This window comes from Tachypleus tridentatus, chromosome 13 (assembly GCF_004210375.1).
Source record: "Tachypleus tridentatus isolate NWPU-2018 chromosome 13, ASM421037v1, whole genome shotgun sequence".
Classification (NCBI taxonomy): Eukaryota; Metazoa; Arthropoda; class Merostomata; order Xiphosura; family Limulidae; genus Tachypleus; species Tachypleus tridentatus.
The window spans coordinates 120,040,891-120,060,709 of NC_134837.1; the positions used below are offsets into that span (position 1 = coordinate 120,040,891).

Genomic DNA, 19,819 nt, shown 5'->3' on the forward strand with positions numbered 1-19,819 from the left:
ATCGTGTAATCGTCACAGCTCAAGTATCTACATAAGAAAACATAATTCAGACATAGGGGAAGGTTAGGGTTAAATTTACTTCTCATTAAATTCATTAAGTTGTCTCATTTATTATGTAAATTTCTCCTCTTCCTGGGGGTAACCTTGATAGCTTTAGGATTCTGGTTATATCCCCGTGGTGGATACAGTGCAGATTGATATGTCGATTTCATTTAGTCCCCTTTCTTAACATTATACGAAATTATAAAAACGTATTTTATATTCAGCAAGACTCAGAACTATTAACTACATTAAATAATAAAACAAAAGAGAATGACGCCTCTCACTTGTTTAAGTATCTTGTCAAATATGCGTACGATAAAATCGCCGATTCATTCTGACTGATTTTGACGTCAATAAAGCTATGATATCCTTCCGCTTCATACACTATGAAAGTGTTTGTTTTCAGTCGATATTTCTCAGGAAAAACATATAAAATAGTAAAGCTAATAAATGTAAATTAAAGAAAACGAAGCATTATTGTACTCTCTTAATTTCTTTGTACAATTTTAGAGACCTATTTATTTAAGCGTAATCTCTACAAGGGGCATACTTAACCAAAGTAGCGGAGGTTTACAAAAACTCAAGCCCAAAGCGGGCGGGTGTTTTTCGATAGGTTGATGTTAAGGTGGTGTTGTCCCAAGTTTTTTAGTGATACAAACCACCAAACGCTACACTTTGAAAAGGGTTCATGCGTCGCCATGGGTTTCAATTACGTTATGTTTTTAGGTAGCGTCCGAGAAGGACGTAACGTGTCACGGGTGGCTAAATACATGGAAAACGTTTTCGAATCCAATGGACATCATGTGACTGTATTTGGTGAGTTTCAAACGATAACCATATGAATAATTAACCAAAGTAGATAAGTCGCTGACGTTTATAACAGCTTTAGTTTTAGTGAACATCAGTCGTGTTATATTGTATAAAGAAATACGTAGTTAAGTTTTACATAATAAATTAAGACAGCTGATACATACGCACACATACGTTTTCAGCTCCTTCCCACAGTAAGCTGACAATAATCACCTCAATGTTAAATAGAAACTTGTGTACTACGATAGATGCTTGAAAAGGACCCGTTAAGTCTCAAAGGATAGAGTTGGGCGGAGTTGTCAAACCAGTGAATGAAGTTGGATATAATAGTTTGCTTTGATTTTCTCGCAAAACTGTCCAAGGGCTGTTTGTGCTAGGGAGGGCTAACGCAGATAGCTCTTGTGTAGCTTTGCGCGAAATTCAAACCAACCAGAACCAAACCAAATATTTATTTGTGGAGCATAATTTAATTTGTTTTCCTTATATTGGCAAAACATTTGTTATTTTAAGCCATAGGACTGTTTTCTTTCTCTAAACTCGCTGGATTGAGAACTCTTTCTCGGAGCTTGTCCTAAGTCTCAAAATTCCTAGCTTTGACAATCCCTGGGACAAATTTACTTTGATGAGCTCTGGTATAGACAGAAAAGCCTCGTCAGCACTAGATGTAGTGTGATTGGTATATCATAACATCTTCTCCTTCACTTTCTCTCTTGAGTTCTCAGACTTGTAAGTTACTACTGAGACAGATTTAAAAAAAACAAAAACGTTTTAACTGAATGCATGTCTTTACAGATTAAAGAGAACGGAGTAAATAGCACGTGTCTATTTGCTTTTTCTTGTTTGCATTTCAAATAAACTAAAACGATCCTGTTCGTATTTGAGGAAACCACTCAGGCGTCTGACGTTTATTAAGAACTCGTAACCTACTTTACAGACGGGGTGCGTTGTTTTACTCACTATTTTCTACGTCAGTGAGCTTCTGTATCAGTAGGTGTCGCTTTAACGATTGGTTTGTTTGGTTTCGAATGGTGGGAGTGACCGCCACGTTATAACGCCCTCACGGCTGAAAGAGCGAGCATGTTTGGTGTGACAGGGATTCAAACCCGCGACCCTCAGATTACAAGTCGAGTGCCTTATCCACCTGGCCGTGCCGGGCTTTGCTTTAAAGAACTCTTGTATACGCTAAGTGAAGTTTAAAGTAAACATTTTAGTAGCTGGCAAATTGGTTGAAAAGTGGTAAGTGAAAATCTTGCAAAATACACTATTAATAAGGTGTTTAACTTCAACGCCCTTCATACAATAAAATATCGTAAATAACCTATATATTTATATATGTTTGTGTAAAATTAGATTTTGGGGAATAAATTATCTTTTAAAAAACATGGTTGTATTTTATTTCCGTAGCGAATTGTGAAGCAAACTGTCATCATAAAACTAGAAACCTTTTGCCAACAGAATAGAAAACATAGATTTTGAGGTGATTTATTTTCACAGAGTCTAATTTTTTTATTTTATTACCTTCAGATGTTTCTACTCATTTATTTATGTCTGTGTATTAAAAGATAAAAATTATTCAGAAGTAAATACAAAGATAAAAACAAACAGTAAACCAACATTAATAACCAAAGTTAAATAATAATAATTTAAACAAAAAAATACTGTCGTTATTGCAGTGAATTCCAGTAATTACTTCTATGGGCCCCCTATGTGTTTTATACAGATTATAAATACTTTCACACAAATTTTCTGTGTAGTTGTTAACATTTAGTTTTTCAGGAAGAAAAACGTTAGATTAATTTAACTTTCTGGCAAATTGAGACTGCTTAATTTATCTATACGGGCCATAATGCCAACTACACTAAAAACTCAAAATTGTTTTAAAGTAATTCTAACTAGTATCACTACTTTTTATCACAGCACTTGTTTTGTTTTGTATTTTTCTTATTGCAATTATACGAATAACCACCGTCCCCTACTTTCCGTTAAAAATTTATTTTTCCTAATTATTATATTTTCAACTCTACATTTAATACTTGATCAATTAGGGATTTCTTTCAAATCCTTAAGCAACGGATGTAAGACGTAGTATTTTAAAATATAATATGAATAGTATTAATGTCTAAACAAGAGTATACTTAAATCACGAATAACATGCACCTGCCATCTTAAATCGAGAACAAGACTCCTTACGAAAGCAAAAGCGAATGGAATCGTATAAACGTCACGTTCACTTATGACATAAAACACAACAAATCTCCCTCATTCCACTTCTTTCCTATGAATGCTGACGGAAAGAAACTGTGAAATGTAAGGATCAGGCTTTATGATGGCCTGTTTTTTTGGTAAATAATACAAAAATAAACACTAACTTTACATAGACCTAGCCTAATATTATTAATAGTAACGGGGCCTGAGGCTTTTGTATACAATAGTTCTAGCTAATCTTCATAATATCTGCTTCTTAGGATCTAATATTACAGTGAATAAGGTTCAGATTACACGGTTAACACTAATCTAAGCCTATTAAGTTTGAATATGTTGTGAAACAATATTTAGTGTTAACCTTGTAAAAATGTGAAAAATAGCAGAAAGCTACATGTATTTTAAAATGTAAAGTATCACTTCCAAAGACAAAACATTCATTGGTCTTGATTAAATATTAACACTTACACAACCTTGTTTATTAACTTTGACTGGAAAAAAATACAAGTGTTCAGTTTTATTAAACAAGTACAACTAAAGAACAGTTTGCATAAAAATTATTGATTAAGGACAAACTTATCCCCGAAATTTGGGGATTGCTAAGAAAACAAGTATTTATTCTGTTGGTATTCTAATGCTTACAATTTACAATGGTCGAGTGTTATTAATTAAGTTACTTTTCTATTTCTCATATGTTTCTCCCAAATTTTAAAATTGTTGGGTTGATTAAATATATTTTGAAAAAAAAAAAGACCCATGCCTTTTTATCGTAACACACACTGGTATTGTGCCTGTTCTAATATGAATAATACTGTTTTAATACTTTCTTTAACACTTTCATCTTTTACCTTATAAGACGCTCAATTATTTAGTAGCCACTTCTGCCAACTTACAATTGTGATATAGTCAATAAGCTCTCACGGCTCTTAAGACGCATTTTCTTTTATCCTATTAATAACAGCAGGAAATTAGTATTTATTTTTTGTTTCAAATTTTTATTTCTATTTTTTTTTAAATGTATGTATATAATTCTCCCGAGCCCATTTAAAGAGCCGGTCCCTGGGGACTTCCCTTCTTAACTTTTAGATAGGGTAATATTTTGTGCATTTGTTTCTAGATTTTATATCAATTTTGCGAATCAAATGTGTCAAATAGCACCTGGTGGCAGTTGAAGAAGTACCAGAAGATTTGTTTTTGGTTTTGAATTTCACGCAAATCTACTCGAGGGCTATTTGCATTAGCCGTTCCTAATTTAGCAGTGTAAGATTAGAGGGAAGGCAGCTAGTCATCACCACCCCCTGCCAACTCTTGGGCTACACTTGTACCAACGAATAGTGGGATTGACCGAAACATTATAACGCTCCCACGGCTCAAAAGGCGAGCATGTTTGGTGCGACGGGGATGCGAACCCGCGACCCTCAGATTATAAGTCGCACGCCTTAACCAACCTGGCTATGCCAGACTGTACCAGAAGAAAGCCAGCTTCATTAAAATTTTCCTCCATTTTTTTCATTAACCTACTCCTAAGCATGTTTTATAGCAACGGTGTATTCTGACTTGAACGATGTCATTCATTTTGTTTTAGTCAACAGTGTGTAAACTAATCAAATACCAATTAAAGATAAGTGACATTTACCCTCGTTGTCTGACAACAAGTAAACCGAATTAAATGAGAAATAATCAATAATATCGATGATCTAATAATAATGAAGCTAATACATATGTGTTTGTTTTTAAGTGCAGTGTTAACAGCACTGTGCTTAATGTATCAAACCTCTATTTTTAGAGTTATAAACCAGAGCATAAAGGGATTGTTATACATGACAAATAATCATAAAAGTCGTTGAACTGGCGTGCGTAAGACCGATGTATATAGTAAATAAATATATCGTGTGACAAATATATATTTGATCAGATAACCACATATGTGGTTATAATGTAACGTTTCATCATATTGAAAACCACAGTGAAAACAAAACATTCCGAAAGTAGTTTACGTTATATTAGAAAAGCAACAATGATATTTACTCTATTATGTCACATACTAATCAAAGAACCAAATTTTTGAAAAATAGGATAATAATTTCCTGTATAAGAACTGTGAATTTGAGACCTTTGTCCAGGGGTCCTTAGGAATGAAAGTAAAATAAACATTACTGTGGTTAGGGTAGTTTGAAAATACATAACCTTGACTTTATATATGAAAGGATAAGGGTGAATTTAAATAATCAAGGCTGGGTGTGGCCTAGTGGTAATAAAAAATACATAAATGTGAACTTTAGATCGTGTTTACTGTCTTCAACAAATTGGTATTTACTGATAAATGAAAGGTAAATATAACCGTTAAGAATGACGTCAAGGTTTGGTTTGAGTGTTGTTAAACACAAAGTTACTCGATAGGCTTCCAGGGGTATCAAAACATGATGCTTAGTGTGGTAAGCCTACAGTAAAAAGTTACAATGAATATTATACAGAGATGTGATTTGTTAAATATCAAAATGTACTTTGTAACATCAAGGTAGAGGACAAGAGAAAATTTTGTTTTTTGCTTGTAGGATTTGTATTAATTTTAGTTGTTTGTTTGTTTGTTTGTAGTTAAGTACAAAGCTATATAAAGGACTATCTGTGCTCTGCCCACCACGAGTATCGAAACCCAGTTTCTAGCGTTGTAAGGCCGTATACATACCGCTGTGCCACTGGGGGGGGGGGCAAGTGTTTTACAAACGTTATGCGACTCCAAGAACCAGTGGCTACTCCGTATAATAATTTTTATTATTGTTTTCAACTGATATTAACACCTCAAAAACATTTGTTCAGATATTAAGCTAGCCGACACACTTTAAAAAAAATAAAACAAAATCTTAAAACCAGTGTCTCTACGTGCCCAAGTTTCATGCTTGTCGGGCCTTTTCATCGAACGTGTTTTAAAACAGTTATTTCCAATAACCAGAAACTTAATTTTGTTGACCTCGTGTATTCTTGAGGAGGGTGATGCAAGCATATTAAACATTAAGTGTAGTTTGTTTGTTCTGGATATTCGAATAAAACTACTCACGAGTTTCATACTCTTGCCGTTCTCAAGCTTTGAAATTATAAACCGTAAGAAAGGCAATTAGTCACCCTCAACTCTTGGGTTACTCTAGACGACTAGTGGTATTTGATTGTCACTATTATAACGCACATACAGCCTGAACGAGCGGAGCACGATTTGTTGCGACGATGGAAAGCAAACCATGAACCCTCGGATTCCCAGTTGACTTAGTTATCAAGAAGCTACGTTCGATCCAACTAATTCTGTATATGTTTTACATTGTTGTTTAAATTACCTTGATGTTATTCTAACCTGCAGTGTCGGGCGTAAAATGTATATCTGCCGAATTTCTTGGTTCACGTAGTGATACTTAAATTTATATAAATTTTATTATTGTCGCTATAAAATGGAAATATATTCTACGTTTCTGTTTTGTAATCAGATATGTTATTTGTATAGTTACATGAAAATGACTTTCTTCCATGTCTCTGCTTGTTAAATTTTACCTATCATCATGATGACGAGTTACTAAAGTTTTCCAGTTTCTCAGCTGACCCACGGAACAGAACAGTAACTGTACGTTCTACTGCTTTGACCACTTAGATTACTGAGACAAATTAAACAGTGCTCCCCCACGTGATCAGTATGTTTAGCTGATACGTGTAAACATGTTATGTCTAAGAATTTCACAAAATTACTGTTAAGTAAGAGCGTGAAAGGACCAGGTCACTGTTTCACTTACAATTAGATTTTTGTATTTACGGGGAAACTTAAGATTAAATACGATGTCTTATTGTTGGTATGTCTGCGGACTTTATACTGCTAGAAACCAGGTTTTGATACCAGTGGTAGTTTTGTGGTTAATAACATAGTTTCCAATGTCTAATTTTATTGTTGATGTACCAATCGTTAATGACAAATTTTGTTGGTGGTGTACCAGTCTTCAATGTCTAACAGTTGGTAGTACGTCGCTCCATAATGTGCACCCTTGTGCAAATTAAGTGAAACAAGACGGAAAATTACGATTTAAAAAAAACAAAACAATTGCGTTTTATTTCTGAGAATCCAGAAATTACTCACAAATTAATACATGATATGACCGCCGTTATCTTCAGTAGGTCATTAATCCGCTTTGGCATCGAGTCCACGAGTTGACTGCAATCTTTACTAATTTTTGGATCGCAGTACCACACCTCAATTATGGCTTCAATAAGCTTATCTTTCGTAGTACTGTCTTTTCCCCGAAGTCTTTCTTTACAAATCGCCCAAAGATTTTCAATAGGATTTAAGTCTTGAGAGTTTCCAGGCCAGTCCAGCACCTTTATTCGCGTTGTAGTCATAAAATTCTTCAAGTTTCGATATGTGGCACGGAACCAGATCTTGCTTAAAATGCCAGATCCATCTAGAAATCTTTTCAATTCTGGAACGACTCATCTCTGCAAAACTTCGAGGAACTGTGATCCTCGCATCATACCTTCTACGATATGTAGGCTTCCAACGCCATAGTTGCTGAAAAAGCCCCAAAACATCTTCTTCAAGGGATGTTTTACGAACTGATTGATGTGAGATTTTCGAAGTTTCTCACCTGGAGATCTGCGAACACGCAGACTTCTTTGACCCTGTACGAAGACATGAGGCTCATCACTGAATAACACCTTCCTCCATTGTACTTGCGTCCAGTTTTTGTATTTCAGACCCCTTTGATACCGTTTTTCCTTCATTGAGTTGGTAAGTTGTTTTTTGACTGGTCTCCTTGCCTTTCTAACGCAATATCGAACGACGTAATATTCCTCAAAATTTCGTCGTATATCCCCAAAACAGATCGACTGTAGTGCAAAACACAACTAATGACGCCGTCTGTGTGAAAAAATAACTATTAAAGGAAATCAGCAGGTCCAGCGAGCCTACACCGACCGCCATGCTGAAAATATTGTAAAATGACCTTTTGTTTCAATTAATTTGCACAAGGGTGTATAATTTGTTGACATCTGGTTGTTGTTTAAAACACGCTACTCGTACGTATCTACCTTTGGCGAGTAGCTGTTAGTTTATTCTTGAACTATATAATGTTTATATTTCCAGGAGATATTATATTAAAATATACATAACTGTTTGAATAGAGGTCACTACAGTTACTCGTATTTAGGTTATTTGCTTTTTTTTTAAAAAGAAATTAAATAATAAAATTGGATAACCTTGATGTTAAAATTATACTTTAAGTGACGTCACAACTAAGTGCACTGTTTTGTGAAGCGTTCCGTTCTTTAGTACACTGGTGGATGGATAAGTATTTAAAGTTGTTAATATATGTACCTCATGATGACAAGAAACCCACTTGAAGTAAAAATGTATTTCAGGACGTCTGGTATGGGTATTAAATATTTTAATATCAATAAATTACAGAAAAACGTTCCAACCTTCCTAGGTCATTTTCAGTTAACGTGGTCGCCCTTTCAGCTGTGGGGGCATTATAATATGACGGTCAATCCCACTCTTCGTTGGTAAGAGTTGCCCAAGAGTTGGCTGTGGGTAGTGATGACTAGCTGCCTTCCCTCTAGTCTTACACTGCTAAATTAGGGACGGCTAGCGCAGATCGGCCTCGTGTAGCTTTGCGCGAAATTAAAAAAACATAAAAACATAGTACCCCTACCAGACGTCTGTAGAATACATTTTAACTATATATATAATGTTGTATATACTTTAGTTATCTACGGAGTTTTTGCATGTATTCACTCTCACTCCTATCTTTTCCCAATTAAAACTTTGTAAAAATTATTTTTAACCGTTGTCTGTGTAACTGGTGCCGTTTTTACGATATAAATATTTCTAAAATCAGCTCGAAAGCCACTTGTTCTCTGTCCGTACACTGGTTGTCAGAGTGGAGATGAAAACTTTGTTTATTGGTTAACTTTAGTTCTCAGAATATTTATCAATGTTTATTTTACAATTGAAATGTAAGTCAAGTGAATTGTAGTTTTACACATACCAGAGATAGGCATTGCTGGTAGTAGTAACATTAGGGTAAGGTGGCCAACGGTAATACCGATTTTGTTCTAATACTTTTGCACAGTACTGTATGTTTGTTTTGTCTTTAGTTTTCACAAAGGGACTATATGAATATGTGTAATGCGGGAAATTGAACCCCGAATTTTGGCAGTATAAGCCCTTAAGCTTACCGCTGTGCCACCGAGAGAACTGTGTTTTTTGTAAAAGACTTATTAAACTGAACGGTTTGCTACATAGCTGTCATAACATAATTCTATCCGTAACTTATATAGCTGCGATTTGTCGTGTTTTTTTGTCGATTTCTTTAGTAATTCCTTCAAACAACAGTTTCACAAAACACTAAAGTGAATTCCAAAAGTTTATGATGTCTTTTAAGATAAACTTCCGACGTCTCTCGATGGCCACAGGTTTGGCCATCCTTGGGGTATTGTGTTCAGTCTTGGGCTCCTTACCTTAAAAAAAAAGACATTGAACTCTTGTGAAGGATTCAGAGAATGGTCACTAGAGTGATACCTGGAATGAAAAGATTGTCATGTAAAGATATCTGAAATTACAACTGTTAAAAGAGAGTTGGAAGATCTAATTGAAATGTTTAAGATTGTTAAGGGAATTGGTAGTATTTGAATCATCCTTTTTATAAGTGGTAAGAATGTGAGGATTAGGGAACACAGATATCAATTTTGGATGGGTAGAAATCATCTGCAGCTCAGACAATTTTTTTTTTCCGACAGGACAGTTGGCCTTTGAAATAGGTTGACTTCATATGTGATAGATGCAGTAAAGAATTGTAAGAGAAAACGTGGTAAATATATGAAATATGAGGGCTGACTCCGAGTTTTTTAAAGTATAGTTTAATTAATGAGACAGCCTAGATAGGCTAAAAAAATTCTTCTTGTTTTTAAGTTTTAAGCTATATTATATCCATCGATGGGTCAAAAATTAATTTTTTTTTCTTCTGGGGTCCAGAATTTGAGAAAGTAACAGTGATGAAAAGATAACAGTTGTTATATTCATGGATATGGGTTGGAGATTTTTCGAGAGTTCATTGCACAGTTTTAGATTATTTAATGTTGGCAACCACAAACGAAGTTCAAAATCCGTGACTTTTAGCAATGCAATGGCTTCTACATTGAGTGACATTCCAAAAGACCTTCAATGATGCTTCTCTACAACAGCACGGTTATAAATACTTGCTGTACAGCTACGAAACTAATCTAAATTCTCATATTTTAGGCTTAATTTGTGCTTTTATTGTGCTCATTTAATAAGTAGGCGTTAATTTTTATATTTGTATATATTTTCATTATTCAATTCTAAAATCTGGGATCGATAGTACAAAAATTGCCATGTTTAGGTATCAATCACGATCAATCGTATTTAAAATGTTAACCTCTTAATGACCTGCGACAACAAAAGGGGAAACATCTTATTCACACTAATACTTCTTCACAGTTTTCATTGGAATCTAACATATTGGGACGACCCCTTTTTCTGATTCATTTAACTTCAACAGGAATACATTGTAAATATGTGGTATTCTCGGGGAAAATTGATTGCTTGGACTTGAGGTATTGGAATAAAATGGGAAGCGGTTTTTGGGTCAGTTGGTCTGTTCGCTGTCTTAATGTAATTGGAATACCCATCTCTGTCTATGGAGTTCTGAGCTGAGGTCGTCAATGTCTAGTCTGGTGGTAAGGGGATTCTCAACTCGCAATCTATGGGTCCAAGATTCGAATCTCCGTGACTGAATATGCTCGCCCTTTCAGTCTTAGGGGGTGACATTATTACGTTATGGTCAATCATATTATTCATTGGTAAAAGAGTAACCCAAGAGTTGACTATGAGTGGTTTTGAATAGCTGCTCATCCTCTTGTCTATCACTATTAAATTGGGAACGACTTGCCCAGATAACCCTCGAATAGTTTTTAGCAAAATTTAACTAAATAAAATACCAACAACAATCAAATCAAATAATCTGTGTGCCAGTTAAACAACCACCTAGGCTGTGGTCTCTTCATTTGTAACAAACAGAGCTAGAAATAAAACATGACATATATATATATAACAAAAGTTTGGATTCTAGTTGTTAAATTTATTTGAACTGAAGTTTACTGTAAAAAAAAGAACAAATTATTTGAAAAAATTACAAAAAATTCTAGAATGTCATTGGAGTAAATACCCTAATACATCCCTTCGATTATCTGTACTGACCAACATTCTTCAACTTTCAATGATTCTTATGCTTGAGTTTTCACTGTTCTGAGGTTGAGATGACCCCCTCTGTGAATATATATATATATAACTGTTTTAGGGAAAATGAATACATTTTAATGAAGTTTCAAACTCACGAGGGAGAACTGTATTAAAAACAACAAATCAAAATCTCTGATTAATTATATTATTGTTATAACTTAAAAACAAGCTAAAACAAATATAATTTAAAAAAAAAAAAAACGCCGCACTTACTGAAAAGATCCCAGGGAACAAACTATAATGTAGGATTATGAAATGTACCCTAGGTTTTGGATTTCTGTGGAATAGGATTCGCATTGCGGTGGGGATACACCGTCTGTCAGTCTTAACTTCCATTTGGCAGTTTCACATAAGAAATAAAAGAGCAACAATAGAAATAGAAATAGAAATTAGGATAACGAGACGTGGGTGCTCAAGCCTACAACGTTCCACATTTATATCACCCTCCACCACCTGCAGACAGTTGTGGGAATGTGACTGCTCTCCTAAGAAAAGAAGGAAAAAATAAGGAAATAAGGTACTATAATTTGGGGGTAAGTAACTTGAAAACTTACTTCTTGAAGTTATCATTCCAGCCCCCAACATGATAGAAAGGCACTAATTGACAGCACAGTAAACGAACCATACCAGCATGAAGCGTCCTATCCAGCTGTCCAAACAAACTGGTATACCTTCCGACCATCACCCATTCACCAAGTCTACTGTGACTATCATGTTCTAAAGAAGCCTTTACATGCGGCAAGGTTCACATCCACATAAATTAGTGTTTAGTTGTTAAATACTTTTATTTATAGCTAAAAATGGTGACTGGAAACTTTAAGTAAAATTTCTCTTATTTTTATTTCTTCATAATTATTTAATACATTCTTGTGTTTGTTATAGAATAGTTTAATAATTTTATTCAACGTTTCTTTATTAAATCCACTAACTATTAATTTTTGTATCAGTATTTAAACATCACTGTGGGTCTTACTTCCGCAGTTACCTCCAAATCCTAAGGTACATTTTATAATCCCATATTATAGCTTGTACCCTGGGGTCTTTTTAACTCGTGCAGCGTTTCATATTTCGGCTTGTTTTTTAAGTTGAAACAAACTCGTCCCAGTATAACCAGTTATTAAGGCACTCGACTCTTGATCTGAGAGCCTATGGTTCGAATGCCGATCGCACCAAAGATGCCCGCCCTCTCAGCCGTGGGGACGTTATAATATGACGTTTTATCCCACTATCAGTTGGTAAAAGAGTTGCCCAAAAGTTGGCGGTGGGTGGTAATGACTAGCTGCCTTCCCTCTAGTCTTACACTGCTAAATTAGGGACGGCTAGCACAGATAGCCCTCGAATTGCTTTGTGCGAAATTCAAAACAAACAAGGGAAAATATTACGGACAGGCTTTAAACTGTAACAGTAAAAAATATATATTTCCGCACATTTCTCAAGAGTTTTTCAGATGTAATAAAAACTGTGACTGTCTCCTTGGCCCAGAACCATTTCAAAATCAAATAAAATTTGACTCAATGATGAGGACAGAAGTTTGTGTCATCCTGAATTTGTTGACGTTAGATTCTTCAGAAAACATAATTCAGACATAGGGGAAGGTTAGGGTTAAATTTAATTCTCATTAAATTCAATAAGTTGTCTCATTTATTATGTAAATTTCTCCTCTTCCTGGTGGTAACATCGATAGCTTTAGAATTCTGGTTATATCCCCGTATACAGTGCAGTTATGTCGATTTCTTTAGTCCCCTTTCTCAACATTATGCGAAATTATAAAAACGTATTTTATATTCAGCAAGTCTCAGAAGTGTTAACTACATTAAATAATAAAACAAAACAGAATGACGCTTCTCATTTGTTTAAGTATCTTGTCAAATATGCGTACGATAAAATCGCTGATTCATTCTGACTGATTCTGACGTCATTAAAGCTATAATATCCTTCCGCTTCACACACCACGAAAGTGTTTGTTTTCAGTTGCTATTTCTCAGGAAAAACATATAAAATAGTAAAGCTAATAAATATAAATTAAAGAAAACGAATCATTATTGTACTGTCTTAATTTAATTGTATAATTTTAGAAAACTATTTATTTAAGAGTAATCTCTACAACGGGCATACGTAACCAAAGTAGCAAGGTTTACGAAAACTCAAGCCCAAAGCGGACGGGTGTTATTCGATAGGTTGTTGTTAAGGTGGTGTTGTCCCAAGTTCTTTAGTGATACAAACCACCAAACGCTACACTTTGAAAAGGGTTCATGCGTCGCCATGGGCTTCAATTACGTTATGTTTTTAGGTAGCGTCCGAGAAGGACGTAACGTGTTACGGGTGGCTAAATACATGAAAAACGTTTTCGAATCCAATGAACATCATGTGACAGAATTTGGTGAGTTTCAAACGATAACCATATGAATAATTAACCAAAGTACATAATTTGCTGACGTTTATAACAGCTTTAGTGAGCATCAGTCGTGGAATATTGTACAAAGAAATACGTAGCTAAGTTTTACGTAATAAATTAAGACAGCTGATACATACGCACAGATAAGTTTTCAGCTCCTTCCCACAGTAAGCTGACAATAATGACCTCAATGTTAAATAGAAACTTGTGTACTACGATAGATGCTTGAAAAGGACCCGTTAAGTCTCGAAGTATAGAGTTGGGCGGAGTTGTCAAACCAGTGAATGAAGTTGGATATAATAGTTTGGTTTGAATTTCTCGCAAAGCCATCCGAGGGCTATTTGTGCTTGACGTCCCAAAAGCTACACCTGGGTTATCTGCGGTAGCCGTCCCTAATTTAACAGGGTAAGACTAGAGGGAAGGCAACTGGTCATTACCACTTGCCGCCAACTGTTAGGCGACACTTTTTATTTTTTTATTTTTACCAATGAATGGTGGTTTTGACTGTCCTTTTATTACGTGACCGCGGCTGAAAGGGGAGAGCATAATTGGTAGGATGGGGATTCGGACTCGCAGGTTGCGAGTCGAGCGCCCTAATCACCTGGCAATAAGATAGAAGACACTCGCCCTAAATGAATTAGTAGAAGTTCCCGTATAGCTTTTGAGAAATAACTTAAACACGTCATTACTGAAACTAGGGGAACTTTGTTTATTGCGTAAACTCTTTGACGATAGTTTCGTTAGAGGTAAGCAGTTGTTGCTAATGAAATCAAAGTTGTAGTTAACCTATACTATCAGAATCAAACAATGGGAACAGAGTTGTAGTTAACAATTACTATCAGAATCGAACAACAATGGGAACAGAATTGTAGTTCACCCTTACTATCAGAACAACAATGGGAACAGAGTTGTAGTTAACCCTTACTATCAGAATCGAACAACAATGGGAACAGAGTTGTAGTTAACCCTTACTATCAGAATCGAACAACGATGGGAACAGAGTTGTAGTTAACCCTTACTATCAGAATCGAACAACGATGGGAACAGAGTTGTAGTTTACCCTTACTATCAGAATCGAACAACGATGGGAACAGAGTTGTAGTTAACCCTCACTGTCAATTCTCTTAGTTTTAGGGATGAGCGCATGATGGGCAACTTTGTTACTTTTGACTTGTGTGTTAACAGAGGACAGATAAGTAGTATTTGTTTAATGACAATACCTACTTCTGACCGGAACAATATATTACATAAAAGTAGTGAACCTTAAGGAGGAGAGAGCTTGTGTTTTAACAGGCAAGGCCATTTGTTTTGTTTTCAGAGGATGTGCAGAATTTATATCTCGGTGCGATCCTAAACTAATCTAATTGTAAATGTTGTGTAAAGGTTTGTGTGGGCGGGGCACTTGAGTTTGAAACAAACTCGTTCAGTTTGAGATATTTTGTTGGCTGACAGGATGTCACCCAGAAATATAGACAACAATACTGCGTAAATAAATACTTAATTCAACTTGTATCCATTGTTGGCCCTTTTTGGCGCTGTGCATGAATAGCTTCAGTCTGTGTCTTGCAAACCGGGCCAGATTAGGGTTTTATTGACCCTTTACTTTTTAACTTCGAGGCCCTCTCGAGATAGAACCTCTACGTGCAATACATTTATAGTCATAACTTGGGGTCCCATAATTAGCGCGAGGCTCTGGGCTTAATTAAGCATGAGCCCATGCCCTGATCCAGTGTTGCTTGCGTAAAAAATAAAGCGATGTCTGGTTTCAGCAGTGAAGTTTCTAAACATTAGATATCAAGACGCTCTGTCACGTAAACATTGGAGCTGTTGTGTTATGATCATGTTGGTTTGATTATAAGTCGTGGCTAACAGTAAAATAAAAATTTTGAATTTTCAATGTGATCGTGGAGTCCACCTGAAGTCTCGTGTAGGATCGCCGCTAACTTGGCACACGCGCACAGGAATGTCTTTGTCCAGCTCCGGTTAATTTGTGTGTGCTGTTAAACAGTAAAAATAGTGTTTTAAAACACCTTGGTTCGAACCCTGGACCTTTCGATTCACAACCCCACATGTCAACTACTAGGCTGGCCCAGTCAGAAACAAATATGTTGAAAACAACTCATTTATTTTAAAACAACGATTATTTAATACACAGTTGTAAAACAGTTTACAGTCTCAAAAATAAAATATCACAACTTACTATAGAGTTAAAAATCGACAAAAAACACAAGACTAGAAAATATACACACTGCATGTTTCGACGTTTATCTGCTTCATCTTCAATGTTTTAACCATTAAATACTACACAAGTGGCGAGTAACTTTAAAACAAATATAAGTTGTTTAAGGATTAGTTAATCATATAATGCATCATACTATAGGCTTTTAATTTATTCAAGGATTTTACAGTGTTTTTTTTTTTTTTTAAGGCAGTGTATTTTTTGCACAAGTCAATTTTAATTTTTCTCCGTACATGTGGTTATTTATGCTGAATGGCGTATTTAGGTACAGACTAGGGCCCCTGGTCTTAATGGGAGTCCACTGATAATTTTATTCTATTTAAAATTACATGGGATGTAGGGTTCAAAAATGATTAGACCCTGGGCCCACACAACCTTAAATTCGCCACTGGTTATGCTCGGTCTTGTTTTATATAAATTTCAGCATCAAGACAGTTTGATATTTTCCACCTCATAAATGGTAATTATTTTGGTAAACGAAGACTTGGAAGCTGAAACCAACCTAAAGGCACGATTTTCTTTTCCAGACCCACAAGAAATGGAATTCCCGATGCTAAAAAAACCTCTTCATTTCTACCGTCCAAACGAACAACCCCCTGATTGGCTAGTCAAGTACAACAAGATTATACAGGATGCTGACGGCTACGTGGTCATCTCAGCCGAGTACAACCGTTCCATTCCTCCAGCTCTGACCAACATGATGAACCACTTTCCTCCTGCGTCGTACAAGTACAAACCTTGTGGAATTGTTTGCTATTCCCTTGGTAAGTCTCGTGTGGTGACGTCATGATGCTGCTACCTGGTAGCTTCTTTTGGTAATTTTATATTACTAGATTATACAAAAAAAGTTTGATTTTAATTTTAAAAAAGTACAGATTGCAATATAATATGATACCGGATAATGGGATGATGGCTAAATATTCAAGTGACACAAATAATAAGGAAACACGTGGCTTATTTCCAAAGAGCGGAAATTAATGCTATATTATGTAAAAAGGAGTGAAAATAGTCAGTTTAAAACCTAGGCCTGGCATGGCTAGGTGGTTAAGGCATTCGACTCATAATCTGAAGGTCGCGGGTTTAAATCTCCGTCGTACCAGACATGCTCACCCTTTCAGCCGTGGGAGCATTATAATGTGACTGTCAATCTCTCTATTCGTTGGTAAAAGAGTAGCCCAAGAGTTGGCGGTGGGTAGTGATGGCTAGCTGCCTTCCCTCTAGTCTTACACTGCTAAATGATGGACGGCTAGCACAGATAGATGTCGTGTAGCTTTGCGCGAAATTCAAAACAAGCCACACCAGTTAATAACCACCTTAAATGACCTTCAGTGTGTTCTTGTTTACCTCATTTTCTGCTCCTTGATGTCACCATTGTGACTGAACAGAAGTCTGAGGGCATAAGCTAGAAATCTGGTTACCACACCAGTGGTGGGTAGAACGCAGATAGCCCATTGTGTATCTTTGTGCCTAACGACAAACAAATTGCTCAAATGTCTTTTCAATTAGTTTTCTCCACCATTGGAATATTTCTGCTTAGTGAGTAATTATTTTGAAAGGAACAAACAATTCAGTTTGGGAATGTCGTAAACTTCACTGGTATCCCCGTGTTATGGATGTGATGGCTCCCCTCTCTCAAAATTCTTTAAAATCCCTTTTTAAAATCACGAAGAGTACTGTAAGTTTAATTTACTTTGTTCATCTTTTAATGACTCCAGATCTTTACTTCAATGTACGTTATTTAAAAGTTCTATTTAAAAGTCCTTTCTCGGCCAATATAAAAGGTGGATTAAGCGTTCCGATTTAAGTCGATAAATACAACTTTGTGAGGTGGGATTTTGTTGCCAGAGATGACTAGAAATTGTAAGAAGCGAAAAGAAATCGAAGACATCCGAACATGCGAGTTTTTTTTAGTTGCTGTTTTATAATATTTTGTTAAGCATCTATAGCCTTTCTCTTGTTCCTCTTTGCAGTTATATTTCTTGTAACTCGGATCTACCTACTCTGCTGTGATCAAATGTTATCAGATTTTGACTGATTTTTCCAAGTATCTTATGTTTCACTACACAGCTAGAACTGTCGCTACGGGAGTAGAATTCCATATACGATGTGTACACAAAAGAATTGGTTTACACAAGCATAAACTTAATTTATGTATTCGAAATGAGGCTAATTTGAGATTGTTAAACTTTTATTTTATTGACAACAAATTCGTTACTGCCTCTTGTATTTCAATAGTGTTTATTTTTTTCTGTTATTATTTTTAAATGACTTGCACGATGTGCCTGTTTCTTCATAAGCATTTGGTAATAAATTGTTGTAAAAGTCTTGTTATAGGCAAATTTACCATTGTCAGTCACTTGCGTATTTTATCTAATTGTTTTTAGGCCCAGCAGGGGGTATAGTTGCAGCTATGGCGCTCCGACCTTTCCTTGGGGAGCTAGGAATGGTAACCCCATCGTTTATCTTTGCAACCCCACAAGTTTCTGATGCATTTAGTGAAGATGGGAAACCTCTAACGGATCGTGTCAGAACCGGAGGATCAGTTTTACTGAAGGAACTGGAATGGTACACAGCTGCTCTGAAGAGACAGAGGGAAGAGATTGGACTACCGAAATAGAACCATGCCTCTCGTAAACTATTCTTTTCTTAGAAACATTATATATATTCAGTTAAATAGTAGAATACTGTTATAAAGTAAGATCGGCGATGAATTTAAACATGTTTGTGTTTAGAAGACTTGAGAAGGTGACCTACATAACTGTTTGATTATAGAAGTTGAATGTTTGTGGAGTTTCTATGTTTGCTATTATACAAAAAAATTTGTGCAACTTATCTAAACAAGCCTTAAATTTTACTGTAACTAAACCTTGGTTTTAAATAGTCTTTATTAATTTAATTTTTATATATCTTTGTAATGAGTTCTATAATAAATTTCACCGTAACTGTAGTTCCACGTTTCAGTTTTCTTTATTACTTTATCATTAGCCTGTCCAAGTAGTTTGAGGATTCATGTATACCAATCAGTACAGTTGTTAAAGCCATGTGGGCGAGGTTACTGGAGTAAATAAAGAATTAAAAAAAAGATTTCGCAATGTTTCACCTGAACAATGATAGTCAATCCTTTGATTGCATTCAAAGAGTTGGTCGAATCTTTCACAGGAGCAGTTGCTTGGCTGCATTTGCTCTTACCAATAATTCAAAATTAAGGATGGCTACATTTGAACCCTAGGGGTCTCACTATTATTCTGGATGAAAATTTCTATTTCCTGCTATTTAAATCCTGTAGGTGCCTGAGTTAGTTTTTGTCTTTTATGTTTATTAAACAGCAGCACGAGTAGTCTTGGATTCTGGGAAGAAAGTAGATTAGATGTTTAACGTTATATTTTTAGGATCATTTTAGGAAGAACCGTGTCCTGTAATGATTAACAAATCAAATCTCGGTAATATTCACCCAAGTAACGCCGATTTGTGTTTCATATCTGCCAATCAAGGTAATATTTATACATGTAACACTGCTTTCTGTTTAAATCTATCAATGAAACGAAGATGACCAATCATAAAGATGTTTTCAGATTAAGGACTTAAACATTCTAACAATACAATATTTCTTGTTCTTAATGTCTTTGGAAAACAAAACTACCAATTTATTGGCCCAGGACCACCAAGACCCGCAACAAGTCATACTACAGTGTAGTAATGAAAGTGTAGTGTCGTGTAATTTTCAGAGTTAAGTTGTAAAAACTGTTCACATGATACAGTTAGTACAAATCTCCATTTTGAGACGAGACTAACAAGACACAGGTTTATTACCATGACTTCCAGTCATACCTCCCATTAAAAC

The 19,819-nt window shown here is 35.5% G+C and overlaps 1 protein-coding gene across 2 annotated transcripts; it reads left to right on the top strand.

The window, feature by feature from the left end:
• The first annotated feature begins 657 nt into the window (after positions 1-657).
• LOC143240357 (uncharacterized) lies at positions 658-18,925 on the top strand. 2 transcript variants are annotated; one of them, XM_076482669.1, is made up of 3 exons: positions 658-858; positions 16,506-16,742; positions 18,363-18,925. In XM_076482669.1, exons 1-3 carry the CDS (start codon positions 660-662, stop codon positions 18,593-18,595), a joined length of 669 nt encoding a protein of 222 aa, XP_076338784.1. In that variant the 5' UTR covers positions 658-659; the 3' UTR covers positions 18,596-18,925. The 2 variants fall into 2 exon arrangements, with proteins under 2 accessions (XP_076338784.1, XP_076338785.1); XM_076482670.1 differs by lacking the exon at positions 658-858 and adding an exon at positions 13,474-13,724.
• The last annotated feature ends 894 nt before the right edge of the window (positions 18,926-19,819 follow it).